Source organism: Brassica napus, chromosome C4 (genome assembly GCF_020379485.1).
Source record: "Brassica napus cultivar Da-Ae chromosome C4, Da-Ae, whole genome shotgun sequence".
NCBI classification, from domain to species: Eukaryota; Viridiplantae; Streptophyta; class Magnoliopsida; order Brassicales; family Brassicaceae; genus Brassica; species Brassica napus.
In genome coordinates, this window is record NC_063447.1 from 25,839,712 (window position 1) to 25,857,578 (window position 17,867).

General features: G+C 45.3%; 2 protein-coding genes across 2 annotated transcripts; both read right to left on the reverse strand.

The window, feature by feature from the left end:
• Positions 1-9,014: 9,014 nt before the first annotated feature.
• On the reverse strand, positions 9,015-9,959 carry LOC125585931. The gene has a single exon (XM_048755659.1). It carries the CDS (start codon positions 9,957-9,959, stop codon positions 9,015-9,017), a length of 945 nt encoding a protein of 314 aa, XP_048611616.1.
• A 4,982-nt stretch (positions 9,960-14,941) lies between these two features.
• Positions 14,942-15,527, reverse strand: LOC125585932 (protein DETOXIFICATION 37-like). The gene has a single exon (XM_048755660.1). It carries the CDS (start codon positions 15,470-15,472, stop codon positions 14,942-14,944), a length of 531 nt encoding a protein of 176 aa, XP_048611617.1. The 5' UTR covers positions 15,473-15,527.
• Between the last annotated feature and the right edge of the window lie 2,340 nt (positions 15,528-17,867).

Below are 17,867 nucleotides of genomic sequence, written 5' to 3' on the forward strand. Positions count from 1 at the left end.
AAAAAATTCGAATGGTCGGAAGAATGCGAAAACGCTTTCCAACAGCTGAAGCGGTATTTAGCTTCCCCTCCAGTCCTCGCAAAACCCGTGGAGGGGGAACCTTTGTTCTTGTACATCGCTGTGTCGGCAACAGCTGTGAGCGGCGTCCTGATCAGGGAAGAACGCGACGACCAGAAACCTATATTCTATATAAGCAAAACCTTGCTGGATGCCGAATCTAGGTACCCGCTAATGGAAAAATTAGCATGTGCGGTCGTAACATCGGCCCGAAAACTAAGACCATATTTCCAATCTCACACGATTGTCATCCTCACGACATTTCCCCTACGGACAATTCTGCATAGCCCGAGTCAGTCGGGCCGATTGGCCAAATGGGCGGTCGAATTGAGCGAGTACGATGTCGAGTACCGACCGAGAATAAGCGCAAAATCACAAGTGCTTGCAGACTTCTTGGTCGAACTACCGACAGGGACCATAACCAACGAGGCTCCTCCACGTCGACGGATCCTCATCCAAGCAGGGATCAGGCATCGGAATTCGCCGCACATCTCCGACGAGCGAGATCTTAGAGCAATCATTCAGGCTGGAATTCCACGCCTCAAACAACGAGGCCGAATACGAAGCACTCATCGCAGGGGTGTGTTTGGCTCGCGGCTTGAAGATACGAAACATCCACGCTTATTGCGACTCCCAGTTAGTGGCAAGTCAGTTCAGCGGAGAGTATGAAGCCAGGGACGAACGGATGGACGCGTACCTCAAACTGGTCCAAAATCTAGCTCAAGAGTTTAACTGTTTTGCCCTTACGCGAATTCCCCGTTCCGAAAATGTCCAGGCAGATGCTCTCGCGGCCTTAGCATCAAGTTCTGACCCAGGACCTAAAAGAGTAATTCCGGTCAAGTTCATCGAACATCCGAGCATCGGACCACCAATCGTCGTCAACCTCATAGAAGGTCAAGATGACGAGGAAGAAGAAGTTACGATACAACCGCAATCGGAGCAATCTGATTACGGCTGCGATACCCCATGGCTGCAGATAATTCGAGACTACATTATCAACGGACACCTGCCCACCGAAAAATGGGCAGCCCGCAAAGTCCGAACACAGGCTGCGCATTACGTAACAGTGGACGGCGAAATTTACAAATGGAGATTCTCCGGACCACTCATAACGTGCCTGGAAGGGGAAAATGCAAGAAAAGTGATAAAGGAAGTACATTTTGGGTCCTGCGGCAACCATTCCGGTGGAAGATCGCTGGCATTGAAAATCAAACGACATGGATACTACTGGCCGACGATGATCAAAGATTGCGAGAAGTTCGCACGAAAATACGAAAAATGCTAGAGGCATTCTCCAACCATCCGACAACCAGCCAAAGTTCTCTCCTCCATCACATCGCCCTATCCCTTTATGCGCTGGGCCATGGATATCGTCGGACCCCTTCATAATTCAAAGCAAAAGCGTTTCCTTTTAGTCCTCACCGATTTCTTTTCAAAATGGGTAGAGGCAGATTCGTACGCGAGTATAAAAGATGTCCAAGTCGAAAGTTTCGTATGGAGAAACATCATTTGTAGGCATGGAGTTCCTTACGAGATCGTAACCGATAACGGATCTCAGTTTATCTCCACCAGGTTTGAGGCGTTCTGCGAAAAATGGAAGATACGACTTAACAAGTCGACGCCCAGGTATCCGCAGTGTAACGGACAAGCTGAAACGATTAATAAAACCATTCTCGACGGACTGAAGAAACGCTTAGAGGCCAAAAAAGGCAGGTGGGCAGACGAACTCGAGGGAGTCCTCTGGACCCACCGTACCACCCCGAGGCGAGCAACGGGAGAAACCCCTTTCACTCTGGTGTACGGAAAGGAATGCATGATTCCCGCAGAAGTAGAGTTCCCCGGTGTTCGAAGAAGATTACTTCCCGAACGAGAGGAGATCAATAACGCCATGCTCCTGGATGATCTCGATCTCATTAATGAGCGCCGAGATCGAGCGCTCATCTGAATCCAAAATTACCAACACGCAGCCGCAAAGTACTATAATTCCAACGTACGGAATCGCAGATTTAATCAAGGAGATCTGGTCCTTCGCAAAGTCTTCCAAAACACCGCTGAACGAAACGCGGGAAAACTTGGAGAAAACTGGGAAGGACCCTATAAAATCGAAAAAGTCGTCCGACCGGGCTCCTACGAAATAGCCAACATGCAAGGCATAAAAATTCCAAGGGCCTGGAACGCGTTGCATCTCAAAAAATACTATCACTAAACAAACCAACTCGCAATGACCAAACTACGAGATGGCTTGATCTCCATAAGGAGTACGTAGGCAGTTTGTCGAAAGGCAAATTCAGCTGTTCCCCCTCATTAAAAAGGGGGGGGGGAGTGGATACGTATACTCGTATACTCTCAAATTCGAAAACATCCGACCACGCCTTCGATGTTTCCGACATATCTTAACCAAGCAAATTATTTTTTATCCGCAAAACATTTTCGATATTCGGAAATAAATTAGCCGTTAGGGAGAAGCAGCCTTTGGCATCGCGAGACGTCGCAAGAGATGCCTCGAGAGTTACTTCTTCCGAACGACGAAAACGGACACTCCGTCAAAAAAAAAATGATGAACATTTAACACATATTTTGCGCAAAAACTCCAAACGACGGCATCAGCCGCCAAGTCCGGTGCTGATCACATCGAACTCTCGAACGTCCTAAACAGACATAGCCATCTCACGAAGATGACTCTCGTACATCCGACACAAGGATAATAGCGCTATAAAAGAAACCCGAAATTTTGGTCCAGCACTTCCGGTTGGCTTAAAAATTGTCTCTGGAGAGATGCTCGATTCATATCTAACAAATCATGTAAGCCGAGAACCTATCGCGGACTTTAAATCGGTACGAATCAGGTTAAAATCGCGACAGATAAATCGATAGCCGGCTAGTCACCGCATAAAATCTTAAAACCGAAAGTAAACCTAGGTCTTGCCCTAAACCCAGCGCACTGGTCTCTAACATCTCAAGGCATGATATCCAAAAGATACGAGATCCCAAAACCATACCTTTATGTTTATATTCGACGTCTTCAGATATCCCGCGAAGTCTATATCTCGCGGAAAAACTCTCGAAACGGATCTCGAACAAAACATTTCACATCGAAGAAGGATATGAGACGACAACTCATCACCCTCCTTCCACGCCATACATAAACTTATGAAAAATGCAACTCGATCATCTTGTCATAAAAAGAAAGCCGCAGAGCGGCAGGGATTCAAAGCCACATACGGCCAGTCCCGAAATATGAAATAAGGCCATTTAAGGCCGAAACATCAAGCATAAAAAAAATCTCTCGCAAGAGATCTAACCAAAGCAATCCTCAGAACTCACGCTCCCTCTTCACCTGTCGCTTCGTCCAAGCCTGGAGCCGCATCACCTCCGCTTTCTCCGAGCACCGGATCTTTCCCCTCTGGGCCTTCTGAACACGTCGGAAGAAAGCACACAGATTTCAGGTCAGCCAGGATGAGATCGAAATCTCCATCCACGACTGCCAAATCTCCCTTGCAGCCGGACAGTCGGGCCTCTTCGGCCTCTAAGGTCGGAGGAGTCTCACTCTGGAACGACTGAACCACGGCCACCCCACCCTCAATCGTCGCCAAGGCTAAATCCCTGTTCCGGATGCACTCGAGGGAGCCCAGAAAGGCAGAGATCTTCGCCAAGCAAGCGTGAAACTCAGAACGAAGAGCGTCTGTGGCCTCTCGGATCCCGCGGCTTGCTAATCCTGCATCGCCCTCGATCTGACACTGAAGCCGACGCACCTCCGAAGATTTGGCCTTCCTGGTGTTCTTCTCCTTAAGCAGTGAACTCGCCGTCTTACCGAGGTCCCTCTCGAGCTCCCCTATCGCGACCTCGAGTTTCGACACTTTCACGGAGTGAGAATCCTTGACAGCCGTCAGCATGGCCTCGGTTTCAGACCATCTACCCTGCAGCTCCAACAACTCCCCGGCAAGACGACTGGTCTCAGAACCGCACTCGCTGATCATCCCATCTATCAACGACATGAACTGCGAAACGAGAAGAAAGTTAGGGATTTTTTGTCTTTTAGAAAAATATATAACAATCAAGAGATTAAGTGAGCGATAAACCTTTCCGCGAAGCCCCGACGCTATGCTCGAGCCTCCTTGCTGCGAAGATTCCCCGTCACCGCCCTTGGTAAACTTCCTCTTCCGGCCCTTAGGCTGAGCAACTGGAACAACACTAGGAGCGCGCAGCGCTAGAACGATCTCTTTCCTGGCCAGAGGAGGAGGCATAGAGTCAGCAGCCCTCTCCTTATCCTCGACGAGAATCTGAGTCGTGGACGATCCGGCAGGTAGAGCCGAAGCATCCGGAACGGCCGAGCCTGCGAGAGTTCCCGCGTCTCACGGAGTTACGACCTCAGTCCCGTGACCCGGAGCAATGGCCAGTGCAGAAGAGGATGGGAACTCAGCGCCAGCTCGAACCTGTTCCTTCTCGGCTCGGCGACGAACTAGTCTCTCTCGAAAGGAGAGATGGTCAGCAACGTAAGCCGGCGCTTCGACCGGAGAAGTCTGAATCGGAGCCAGAGAGGTGGCCTCGCCCATCTCAACATTGGAACTTCTCTTGTCACCGTGGGAAGAAGACATGTTGAAGGCAAAAGATTTGGAGCTAGAGAGGTTTTGGAGGTTTGAAGAAGGGAAGGTGTGAAGCAAATGAATGACAAGAGCTCACTACTTATAGAAGTATGGGCTCGGAATTTTATATTTTTAATATATACTTTCTCAAAAAATTTCTTCCGCGGAGTTTAAAATAAACTTCGTCCAATACGCCTAACTTTGCCAAAATCGTCAAACCGCGCGCTAGAGTCTCGACTCTAACGAGCTGGGCGGCTAACTGTTTGGGTCAAAAACGGTTACGACGAAGTTAACATTCAAAACGTCCGAAGAAGAAAACGAGAACTTTCTTCAACAAATACTTTTTCGAAATAGATTCTTTCTTACGAAAAGCTTTGCGGAGGAAACACGAAACATCGGACAAGAGCTCGAAAAAGGTCGCTACGCAACGACCGAACGCGTGTTCCGCTCGGTCGCTACGTAGCGACCGAGCTCTTTCGAAACGTCGATACGACATTAGTCCATGCATTCTCGTCAACCCTTCGATGCTATCTCCCGAAGACCGTAGCGAACCCATTTCATGTTTCCCGCCATTCTAAGTCATCGATCAAAGTTTACGGTAAAAACCGCGGAAAGTTCGTTCTTTATCGAAAGAAGCCGTAATAAACGCTTCGAGTCAGAAGATGGCCCAAAGGGACCTAAGACATGACTCGAGGCCCAACTTACGATTTCTTAACCAACAGCCCGTAAGCCGCAAGACGGTTTACGCTTGGTTCGCAAGGAAAGATAAATGTCAAGTTTCCGCGGATAAATGCAAAATTTTGAAGATAATTACGAAGATCAGAAAAAATGGAATATCTCCATTTTTATCCTATGAGGGCTTAAGGGCAGAAGAGGAAAAGCGTAAACCGACCTAGGAGCCAGTATATAAGGAGTCCTAGGCGAGAGGCATCAGGGAGACTTTTTTCGGAGAAAACTTAGCACTTAGAGCGATTTAGGCATATTTCCGTTTTTGTTATTTCGAGCTGCGACTCAATTAGGTTTAGCCGTCTTAGGGTTGCTAGAACTAGGAATCTCGCCGACAGCTCTCGAGCCCAGGCTTATACCTTGTTGTAACGCTCAAACACGGATTCGTAATAAGATCTATTTTGCTCTCTTTTTACGATTTTTGTACTTTGTCGTTGATATCTCGTGTTCTGATTGCTTAGCGTGTGGTATTAACAGATCTCCGGGACCTCTGGGAAATTAGGCTTTTCCTAGTTTCCTAATTTAAACCAAAATCGACAGTGTGAATTTCGGTTCCCACATTGACCGCTCAGATGCGTGAGGGGAAAGATGTTGTCTTGGCCAAAGAGAAGGAAATTAAGGCCTTAAAGCTCAAAGTACAGAATCAGGAAGAGGCAATGGAGCGTGTGGCAACGGAAAACGCTTCTCTGCAGAAGCAGTTGGAGGGAAAGGAGGAGGACATATGCGAGTTGAAATACGCCGCAGAGGTCTTCGATGCTAAGAAGGAAATGGCCGTAAATGGTGCCAAGGTTGTGGCCCGTTGGGAGCTGATGCGAGAATGGCTTCACCATCAGACTGACAGCTGGGAGTCTTCAGCAGCCCTGGAGCAATACAAGACTGTGAAGACTACTGAGGCTGAGCTTCTTGGTCTCCTTGCTCCTTGCTTTGATGATGAGCCGCAGGTTCCTGAGAGGGATGGTGCGCCGGAGCCTGCTGACGATCCTCCTACCAATTGACCTTCTTGTTCCAGAACTCTTACCCCCGTGAAGGGGTTTCTTTCATTTTGTAGTTGGCCATGATAAGGGTTGAAAACTTTGAACCAGGCCTTTGTGCCTCTTTTGTTTTGTTGAACTGAACCATGGCCATGTTGTGGCTTTATGCTATTCAGATTTGCATCTTTTGATTGCTTGCTTGTCCTTAGTCTTCAGGATCTTTAGCATTGGAGATGATACTCGTGTTGCTTCTGTGATTTTCAACAATCTTTCGAAAGTTTGTAGGTTGTTGAGTGACCTTGGGGTCTTGAAGCTTGACTCATGAGTCAGGATTGGAGAGCTGGTGAATACTGCTCAATTGAGCTAAGCGTTGATTGCGTGAGGGTCTCTTACTGGACATGGGCCGCATGGGCTCTAGATGTTATGATCGTCAGAGGACCCATGGATCATGGGTGCTAAGGTTCCTTGGAACCTCTAGGCCCTGAAATGATTAGGTGACTCTGTGGGTCTCGCATAATTGGATCTCCTCTGGGACCTTGGAGTCACTTGGAGAGTTTTGATAAGCTTAGGACCCGGAGGTCGTTTTAGGGAACCCGTGGGTTCTGGACTCTGAGGTCTCTGGTAGGACGTGTGGTCTTTGTACCCTGAAGTCGTTTTTAGGAACCGAAGGGTTCTTGGCCCTGAGGCCTGTCTGAGCCCGGAGTTCTTTCTCAGAACCCGGAATTAAGGTTTTAAAGGGACCGCATTCTGCCATCCTAGGTGAGGCCACTCTCGGTACCTGTTGGGGTATCGCATTCTATCACTCGGAAGCTGGTCACTATCGAGTTCCCTTGCTGCATGCTGCTTTCTGCAGAAAGCCACTATCAGGCTTAGAGGGTGCTGGTGTGGGTGAAAACCCAAGTGCCAGGCTTTGCTGCTTTCCACGTCTGGAGAAGCAGGATATTATAAGGTGCTCCTGGACTTTTGCACTTGCTCAAGGGAAATTATACCTCGTGTCCCCTGTATTATTCTAGCACGTAGCGTTTTAATACAGGTACTTTCACATTTTTGGTATTTTTGTTTGGGACCCCGATATGCCTGAGGCTATACAGGGGTTTTAGGTAGTATTGACGGCATACTCGGGCTTGCGCAGACCCATTTCTACCTTATGTCTCATACCCGTTTTGTTTTTGCGTGGTCGTACCACTTGTCATTAAGGGTTGGCCAGGATCGAAGGTCTCTTGGACCTGATCCAGCTCGTTTGCCCCTTTAAGTATTATGGCATTCCTACTACTCTTTTATAGTCGGAACTATTTTATTATATAAGCTTTGTCCGGAGACGTTTCAGCGTACATAGGAGTAGGAAAACATAATGCTTAAATAATAGATAAAATAATAGATAAAATAATTAATAGAAATCATGATCCGGAGACCGTACAAGATATCCGCTTGCGAGGTACCCCGGTGGTTAGGCCATGTTTTACCTCTTGTTGCTAGGTGATCCGCAGGGTTTGACTTGCTTTTGGGACGAGCGTCCTTGCTGGAGGGTTCCTCCTTCTTCTGCAGGGTTCTGCCTCCTTCTTGGGTCTAGGGACCGCGGTCGAGACTGGTTTCATGCCCCAGCCCATAGTGTTCGGGGACCACTGTCTCCTGTTGATGAAGTTTTTCAGCACTTCCATGAAACGTGTAGTCACATTCATCCACTGGAGCGACCAGGTTCGGAGGTCTCCTGCCTGGCTAAGTGTCTCCATCCTGCATCTGCGAGGCGCCCTTTGCTCCAGATCCACCCGATGTACCCTCTGAGGAGGTCTCATTGGAGTACTCATGCCCCACTTGTTTATCCGACCACTGGCTGATATCTGATAAAGTTCTCTGTGATTTTGTTTATGTGAGGCGGGGGACGAAGGTCCTGCGAGGACCAAGTCTTGCGAGCAGATGCAACTTTGAAGGGCTTCGGAGGAGACCATGTGGAGCGGTCGACGTAGGTTCTCTGGGGATCCCTCGGGTTCTTGGAATGATTCAGGGTCCAACTTCTCCGGAACGACCCCCAATTACCTGTATCATTGACCTCTGATCCCTGGGTTCGCGGGGTCCGAGGTCTTCTCTGTAATTGCTATAAGACCTTGGTCTTCCCCTTCAGGGTGGTCTGGTAGCAGGATCGAGAGTTCTCCTGGTCTCCCCTAATCATTCTGATGCCCCAGGGTGTAGGGAACTTCACCATCTGATGAAGGGTTGAAGGGACTGCTCCCATGTCATGAATCCAGGGTCGTCCCAAGATCATGTTATATGCCGATTAGCAATCTACGACCAGGAATTTGGTAGACATGTTGACCCCTTCAGCGTATACTGGGAGGATAACCTCTCAGGCGGTTTCCTTGACCTCGCCGCTGAACCCGATGAGTGGGGTTACCTTGCGCGTCAGGGTGCTCTCCTCCAGCCCTAGATCTTGGTACACCGTCTGGAAGATGATGTTGCTGGAGCTGCCGTTGTCTACTAGTATTCTTTTCACCAAGCAGTTTGCTACGGTGAGAGAGATAACTACAACATCATGGTGGGGAGCTAGGATCTTCTCTTGCTCCTTAGCTGTGAAGCTTATCTCGTTGGTGCCTAGAAGTAGGCGCTTTGTTTTGATCATTTACAGACCATGCTTAACGTTACGGGTGCTTTTCTTTGCGGCTGCGTGGCTTACTCCGCTTACTTATGAGCCTCCGGATATGACATGGATCACCCGATCTTGGCGAGGTGGTGAGGCTAGTGCAGCTCCTTTGGATTTCCCTGCTGTCTCTTTGCTGAGGTGGGCCTTGGCTTTCTCTGAGAGGAATTGTCGGAGATGCCCCTTTTGGAGTAGTTCGTTGACCTCGATCCTCAGGGCGATGCAGTCTTCGGTTTTGTGGCCATGATCGCAATGGAAGTCGCACCAAAGTCCCGGGTTCCGGAACGAGTCAGGTGCTTTCATCTTCGGAGGCCACTTAACCTGTTGGCCCATATATCTCAGTGCGTTGACTAGCTCTGGTGTTGATATTGAGAGATGGGAGATATTGGGCCAGGTAGATACCGACATCCCTTCTTCCTTCTCTTGCGGCCGGTACTGGAAAATGCCCCTGTTTCTACTACCAGAGTCCTTGGATCCCCTTTGGGAGGATCTTTCATCTCGGTCTCCTCGATCTGATGGGGCTGACCTTTGGTCCTGCTTTGGCTGAGCCTTGGCGCGGCTAGCAACATCTTCCTCCCACTTCACCTGCGCCCAGGCTCGGGACAACACATATTTCATGGTCTTGCAAGGATACATGGTCAGATCTTTGTATAGCCCCCCATCTGGAAGTAGACCTCTCTTGAAGGCAGAGATCGCAGTAGGGATGCTGCATTCGGGGACCCCCACTTTCTCCTGGTTGAAGCGGGCTATGTAGTCTTGCAGGGGTTCCACTCGATGCTGGAGGATCTCGTAGAGACCATCTGAAGTCTTCTCCAGGCTCCTACTGCTTGTGAATTGCTCCACGAATTTGTCGCTCAGGCCTGCGAAGGAAGATATTGACCTGGTAGGGAGATTGATGTACCATTGCAAGGCAGGTCCGATCAGAGTGGAACCAAACCCCTTGCACATCGTGGCTTCGCGGGACTCCTTAGGGAGTGCAACCGCCAACATCCTTTGCTTGTACTACGCAATGTGATCGTCGGGTCGCCAGTACCGTCATACATCTTGATGCTGGGGAAGGAGAACTTTCTAGGCATCTCAACCGAGGAAATTTCTTCCACAAAAGGGGTATCCGCGTAGGAATCAGGGTTGCTCCTTCAGATTGGGGGAGCTACTCCTGGTAGGCGTTCTACCATGGATTGCATGGCATCGAATCTCCTAGAGAACCTCTGCTCTAGGTAGGCGGTTATGGAGGATTCGGTTGCTGCTTTCTCGGGTTCTTCCTTCCCGGGTTCTGGCTCGGAATCACTCTCCTCCAGATCATGGATTTGAGGATTCTCGGTCCCTTCCCGTGTTGCCCCAGCTACCCCAGATGCAGGAGGTGTGTCGGTGGTACCTTCTCCGGTGTTGGGCGTGTTCAGATTTCCCATAGGTTGAACCCGGGTGTTGAAGCGACGCTTCTTGTTACCTGCCACGTTGAGGGTTTGATTCTGGTCCCGGAGGGCAGTGTTCTCTGACTATAGCTGGCTGAACTTCTCGGCGCTTAGCTCCAACTGTTTGGAGTGTTCGTCAAGTTTTTCCTTCAGGCTCTGGACTTCTGAAGAGAGGTTGGAAATTTCTCCGGTAGTTTCTTGAGTTCGGTGTATGTCGGTGATTTGGCCTTGCAGGCTGTCTATTTGCTTTTGAAGCTCAGCTGTTGTTTGAGAAGCTTCAGGTGATTCGCCGTCGTGCTCACCCACCGTCATCGTCACGTAGTTAGATTACTCCCCTCCTTCTAGCGCCAAACTGTTAGGGGATTTTTGTGTACTCTTTGTAAGTACTACAGAACGATGGACAAGCCGGTAAACTGAATGTATTTGAGGATGCTTGTAGGTATTTCATAAGGATTTGAGAGAATAATGAAGAGAAAGACTTGAAGAGACGTTTTATTAGATAGAACAGCAAGAATAAAAGGGGTTACAAGGTATTGAAGAAAAACCCTAATTCTAGCCGTCTAGCTCTAGCCTCTAAGTCTTGGAGAAGTCGATCCCTTGCTTTAGGGTTTTAGTAGCTCTTATATAGTCGTCTAGGAGTCGGTTTCATTAGGTTAAACTCTTCCATATTCGAAAATATGGAAGGTTTTCCTTGTCGGAAGTTTTCCATTTTTTGGAAGGGAGCTCGGTTCCAGGGACCGAGCTCGGGGTTCCTTCTAGCGGGGACCTGGAGCATTCCCTTATCGGGGACCCGAGGGTCTGGGTCCTGCCTAGAGGCTGGAGGAAATGATACCGGGGTATTTTTCCCCAACACAAGCTATCCCGATATTTCCATGAACCATCTGAAAAACACCATCTTCCTCGTATAGAAGGTAATGGTGTCTCTATTTCCCTAGTAGAATGAGTCCTTTGTGTGATGGATGTTTGTGCCTCTTCACATAAGTAAGGATTTTGTCTCTGCTAACTTGAGAGTGTCTTTAGGACTAATATCCATATTGCTGAAAACCTTGTTGTTCCTTGCTTTCCATATGTTTTATATTATCCATGCAAATTGATGATCCTCCATTTACGGGAGAACCCTCAAGAATAATTGATCCATGTTTGTAAAGAGTGCATGTAACGGGAAAATCTCTGAATTCGAAGGAATCTTCGAGGGAGCCCAAACCTGGTCTGCTGGGGAACATTCAAAAACACATGATTTATTGATTCCTCTGCTGCTCTACATCGCGCACAGATTATATCTCCTAGAATCGTTTGCCCTCTTAAATTTTTATTTACCGCTATACATCCAGATACTATTTGCCATAAAAAAATATTTTATTTTCGGTGGGCATCGTATTTTCCAACAAAAATCCTTCAAAGATGTAACTGTGCATATTTCGGAAGAGACTTTACTCTGTCCGGATAAACACGTTCCACTTGATAACATGTTTTCACTGAATATTTTCCATTGGTCGTGAAGTGCCATCTATCTCGATCAACTATCTGAGTCCAACTTAGTGGAATGCTTTCAATAATCTTCCCATCATGCGGATCAACCAACGACCGAATTACCTGTGTGTTCCAAGTTCAAGTTGTAGTATTGATGAGAGAATCCACTGTAAGGTCCGAGTATAAAAAAATTTGATTACTGTTTCTTGGTCTCAGGCGAGTGGATGGGATCCAAGTATCGTTCCATACTGAAATGGTTGATCCTGATCCTATACTTTTGATTAGTCTTTTGCTATGCTATCCATACGATGGTGAGTATGATCTAATCGGTTTCAGGATGATGCATTCCTAATACATGCCCTTAAAAACTCAGGTGAATAATGTATCAGAACTATTGTGATGATGGTTGGATTCGTTAAATTTAGTAAAGGGATATAACCATCTTTACTTTTTCTTATTTCATGATCGACTGGACCATTTGCAGTTGGTCCTAACACCTAACTTCTGTTAATAGTAGATTTAATTAAATTGATTGTCAGGTTTTGGCCCTATGTAAGGCTCTGGAATTGAACTATAACAATATCTGCCTTGAATCTCATTCTCTACAACTCATCCAAGCTATCAATGACGGCTTTTACTTATCGGATTTTCATAGAATCCTCGCTCATATCTTTAAATAAAACTCGCTTGTTTTCTTACGAAACATTATATATTTAACAGAGTCGTGCCATAAAAACATATTTCATGCCATTAATCAACAAAACAACATACATTTTTCGATTGAAAAACTAGTGTTTTATCAATTGTATCGGGATCTTTCTTGTGATCCTCAGACAACAAACTTCGAGAAACCAAAATTTCGACTTCAACTTGACCTCAAAATTCCCGAATTTGTTGTAAAATTTGTTTTCTATTGCTTCAGAAGCGGCTCACGGCTCTCTTCCCACTGGTCCAATCGACTCGAAGATTTCTCCACCTATATTTAAAAGGATTACTTTAAGTACCCATATCTATTCCTAATAAATCATACTCAAGATTTTTTCCTATAACTTTTACACATAAAGCATATAAAATGTTATTTTAGTTACCTCTTTATCCCAATCAGTTTTCAAAGTAACAACCACTAAGATTATAGTTTGCATTAATGTGCCACCAATCATCCCTGTCCATATACCCTGCAATAATCAATCATTACATACTCATTTACTATTTTCATTTATCGTATGATTTAATATGTACATTTATGTCAACCAAAACTAAAAGAGATTTTGACTTATTTACCTTTGCTCCCATATCATAGGTGAAACCAAGTACGAAACCAATCGGAATTCCCACAACATAGTAACATCCTATGTTAACGTATGCCACAAATGCTTGCCATCCACATCCAACAGCCACACCTAACATATTTATATTCATAAACTTAGTTGAAATCTTACAATCATTAACAATTTGAAGTATTAATCTACTAATTTTTACTATATTAAAAAAACTTTGACTCTATATAATTATGGGTTTCTTTTCACCTGACAATACAGGCTGAATTCCATTGAGGATGATAGTGATGGCTAGGAATGGAGATAAGTCCGCAACCGCCTCGGCCACGACAGGACTATCAGTAAACGCGTAGCTGATGACATTTCGCCAAGACATGACCACGACGGCTTCGAAAACCGCTAGTAAGAATGATACTGCTGTTGTTACTATGGAGAAGGCAGCCGCTCTGGGGTTTCCAGCTCCAAGTTCATTGCTTACTCTCACGCTACATAAATTGAAAACCAACAAAATATATAAGTTTACTATTAGTAACCCACAAGAAACAAAACTTATTTGTATTTTGATGGAAAAGTTAATTGCTTGTTACAACCTTGCAGCTGCGTTGAATCCAACGGAAACCATGAAGGAGACTGCAGATATTGACATGCTGCCAAAACAATTTGATGAGTAAATAAATTGATAATTGGTTTGTGAAAGTGCATGCCGTTTCTTCTTATCGGAAACGACACGCAGTTGATACTCTTTAGAAAACGACAAAGGGGAGACTAAATCTTGAAGAGCTTTCTCTAGTCTCTCTACTGAATAAGAAAATGACGCGAGGATAAGGTGACTAGAGTTTTCAGATTCTACCAACGAAAAATAGATTAAACGTTATTAATTATATCTGTCTCGCCTAAATGCGACAAATGATTTGTCCTATGTTTAGATTCATTGTTAATTTGTGAACATGGAAATATATCTTTCTTTAATACCCATCTGACGAGTATAAAAAACAAGAGTGTTGCTGAGTGATCTAATCTTGGCTCTTATAGTTTTACTGTTAGTTTGTTTCCTCGGGTATTGATACCCTGGGTGAACTTTGCACTTTCTTTTCAGTTCTTTAGCTCGACAGTTCTTGTGATTCCAACAGAGAAGAGTCGAGAGCGATTGTATCGAGTGATACAGCTTCAATTCATCTCGAATTGGATGTTTCCGCACAACAAAAAGTTAATGCTAAATACTGTAAATACCAAAAACTTTTCGCAACAATTACTTTTGGCTAATATTAATACGAAATATTTTTCCTCTTTCCAAAGTTTTATTGCTAAATGCTAATACTATTACATTAACACGAATACTATTACTATGCATAGAAAACAAATCTTCTCATAAATGAAAGTTATTGGTTAATGGTTATTGAATTTTAAGTCTTAGAAACAAAAAACTCCATTAATAATTTTACTTCTTAAAAGCATTATTCATACAGTATTTTTAACTAGTAGTTAAAATATCATATTATTTAATCATACATACTAGTATTTATCTATGTTTTAACTTCATAACCAATTTTAGTCAATTTGAAAAGATTTCTATGGCAAAAGAAAATTAAAAATTTGAATGAGAACCTAAAGAAATACCAATAATAATTACATTTCATTTATAAGTATGAAAATCACTAAATATTATACAGAAGTGCAAAACATTTATGAATTTTTCAAAATTTTGTAAATTTTCAATTAATTTTCTCTTGTTTTAGCAATTTATGTTGTTACTACTACGTCTGTAAAAGGTAAGAATAAAAATTGTTTTTACTGAGATCTAGAGTTTTGAAAGTTACCATATAGCGAGAGAATCCAAAGCAATCTCAGGGTCTTTGAGAAGACCTGCGAGTAAAACAAGAATCTGAGAGTACCACGACTCAAGGCAGAGCATCACGGCAGAAGCAGCCGACAACCGGAAAAAGTCCCAAAGACCTTCGAAAGCTTTCCAGCTAAAACCTTCCCAACTCCGTCGACATCTGGGACTCATCTTAATGTAAACAATCTGAGCGGCCACGATGATCCACCACGAGAAGCTATGAATCAGAGACAAAGCCAAAAGACCAAACCCTAAGCGATACACAGCGGTCCACGAGAGTACGAGGTGGATGACGAGAGCGGCGGCGGAGATGTAAGCGCTCGGCGTAACAATGCTCTGCGCTTGGAGGAACTTCTGGATCGGGAAGTTAACCGCGTAAACGAATATCACCGGGAGCATACCGTAGACGAAGAGGGAAGCCAGTGATGCGACTTGCTCCGGCTCGCCAAGTGTGTTCAGGAGAGGTTTCGAGAAGATGAAGAGAAGCGACATCGGAAGACACGTCATGATCAGAACCACCGTTGATCTTTAGAGGTAAACACCGAGAATGTCGTAACGGTGAGCTCCGTGCGCTTGTCCACATAACGTCTCCACCGCACTTCCCATACCAAGCTACATAACCGGGAAAAACAAGAAAACCGGTTAGATTCAATTCAAGTTGCGATAGATCGGTTGAGAAACCGGTTTAGATTCGTTTAACTTGCAATAAATCGTTGCACAACCGGTTAGATTCAATTCAAATCTAGAGGAAAACGGTTTTACCAGGAGACCGTAGGTGAACATGTTGAATCCACTGTTTCCGAGTGAAGCGGCGGCGAGTTCGGAGCTACCGACGTGTCCGGCGTAGATACGAGTGAGGATCGACATTCCGTTGTTGATGACGTAGACGAAGATCGCCGGAGCGGCGAGGTGGAAGAGGAACTTCATCTCTATCATCAACGCCAGGTAAATACGGCGGAAATACGGTAGTTCTCTGTCGGTTAACACAGTCTCGAGTCGGTAATCGATGAATGATTTGGACGATTGAATGAATGAACGGTGGAGATTTTCCAACGATTCTGAATTCATTTTTTTCCCGGAATCTCCGAGAATAACGGAAGTTTTATTGGAAAGTACTAAAAACTGAAATCTGGGAAACGAAGATAGGCTCTCTAGAGTAGAGCGAGAGAGAGAGAGAGAGAGTAGCAGAGAGAGAAGAGAGAGAGAGGAGAGAGAGAGCGATCGATAGAGGATAGAGCGAGCGCTAGAGAAAGAGATCCGAGAGAGAGAGAGAGAGAGAGAGAAGAGAGAGAACGAACGAGAGAGAGAGAGAGAGAGAGGAGAAAGAGAGAGAGAGATAGAAAGCGAGAGAGCTAAAGAGCGAGAGAAAGATGAGCGATCTCTTAGCGGAGTAGAGATCTCTGATCGCTCTAGAGAGAGAAATACCGAATCAACGGCATTCAAGTCAACGAAAGCCCTACTATCCCTACCTCTCCCTCCAAAAGAAGCCCTCCCCCTAAAGAAAAGAAAGAAAGTAAACTCCCTCCCTCCCTCCATCCCTCTCCCTCCCTCGCTCCCTCCCTCCATCCCTCCCTCCCTCCCTCTCTCTCTCTCTCTTCTCTCCCCTCTCTCCCTCTCCCTCCCTCCCTCCCTCTCTCTCTCTCTCGTGTATGCTGACGGAAACAATTATATTTAATTCTTTATTTGACTCCGACTGTGACGCTTTTGTTTTGTATAAAATTAGAAACGAGGAAATGCTGTTTTGCACTTTTCGAACGTATTTGGTTTTGTAAATACTGTCTGAGAGAAGGGTGCTCTCTATCCCCATATCTGTTTGTGCTTTGTATGAACTTGCACAAAATTGATAAAGCAGTGGAGGAGAGGAAGTTCAGGTTTCACCTGCCGTTCTACTAAAACTTTGTCATAATGAGAGCGGGGTTGCCAATCTCTTTCTCTCACTCATCTTTGTTTCAACTTGATCGTCTTTGTGTAGGGGTCAAAGAAATCTATAGAAGGGGCTTTTTTGGTGTTTGATGAGTTCATGGTCTGGTCGGGTTTAAAGATTAGTCTTGAGAAATCCACTCTCTATATGGCTGGGGTTGTAGAGGATGAGAAGAGAAGAATATTGAGTAATTTTCCACTTGCAAAGGGAAATCTCCATGTCCAATACTTGGGTCTCCCGCTCATGACACATGCAATAAGAAGGCAAGACTACATTCCTCTTTTGGAAAATATCAGAAACAGAGTCAACTCTTGGACTTGTAGATTTCTATCTTACGCAGGAGGACTTCAACTGATACAAACAGTATTGATGAGTATTGTTAACTTTTGAGCAGCGGTATTCAGGCTTCCTAGTAAGTGTATAAAGGAGGTTGAGCAACTTTGTTCTGCTTTCCTCTGGTCGGGTCCGGAACTGAAAGCAACGGGTGCAAAAGTAGCTTGGAAGAAGTCTCTACGGTCAGAAATGAAGGTGGGTTGGGGATTAGAACTCTAAAGGATGTTAAATACAAAAACACAATCTGGTTCTTCTGGTTCTTGGATGTGGAGGAAGATGTTGAAACTGAGGGATGTTGCTAAGATGTTCTATAGGAAAGAAGTTGGAAATGGTCCCCATACATCTTTTTGGTTTGATAGATGATCTAAAAGAGGTGTGCTCTCTGATTTACTGGGTGAGAGAGGCATAATAGATATGGGTATTAGAAAAGGAGCAATAGTCGAAGAAGCGGTATTGATCACTCGAAGAAGAAGACACCGTGCTGGTATACTTAATGATATTGAGAATGATCTGAACAACATAAAGGAGACAATGTGTACAACAGAGGAGGATGCTAGTTTGTGGAAAAGAAAGTCGGGATTTAAACATAAATTCTCGACTCATGAGACTTGGAGTTTGCTAAGAGAGAATAGGACTGTCTGTGGTTGG

What these genes read in the sequence shown, in the direction of transcription:
- LOC125585932 (XM_048755660.1), bottom strand. Translation starts at nt 15,472, where the DNA reads ATGACGTGTCTTCCGATGTCGCTTCTCTTCATCTTCTCGAAACCTCTC.
- LOC125585931 (XM_048755659.1), bottom strand. Translation starts at nt 9,959, where the DNA reads ATGTTGGCGGTTGCACTCCCTAAGGAGTCCCGCGAAGCCACGATGTGC.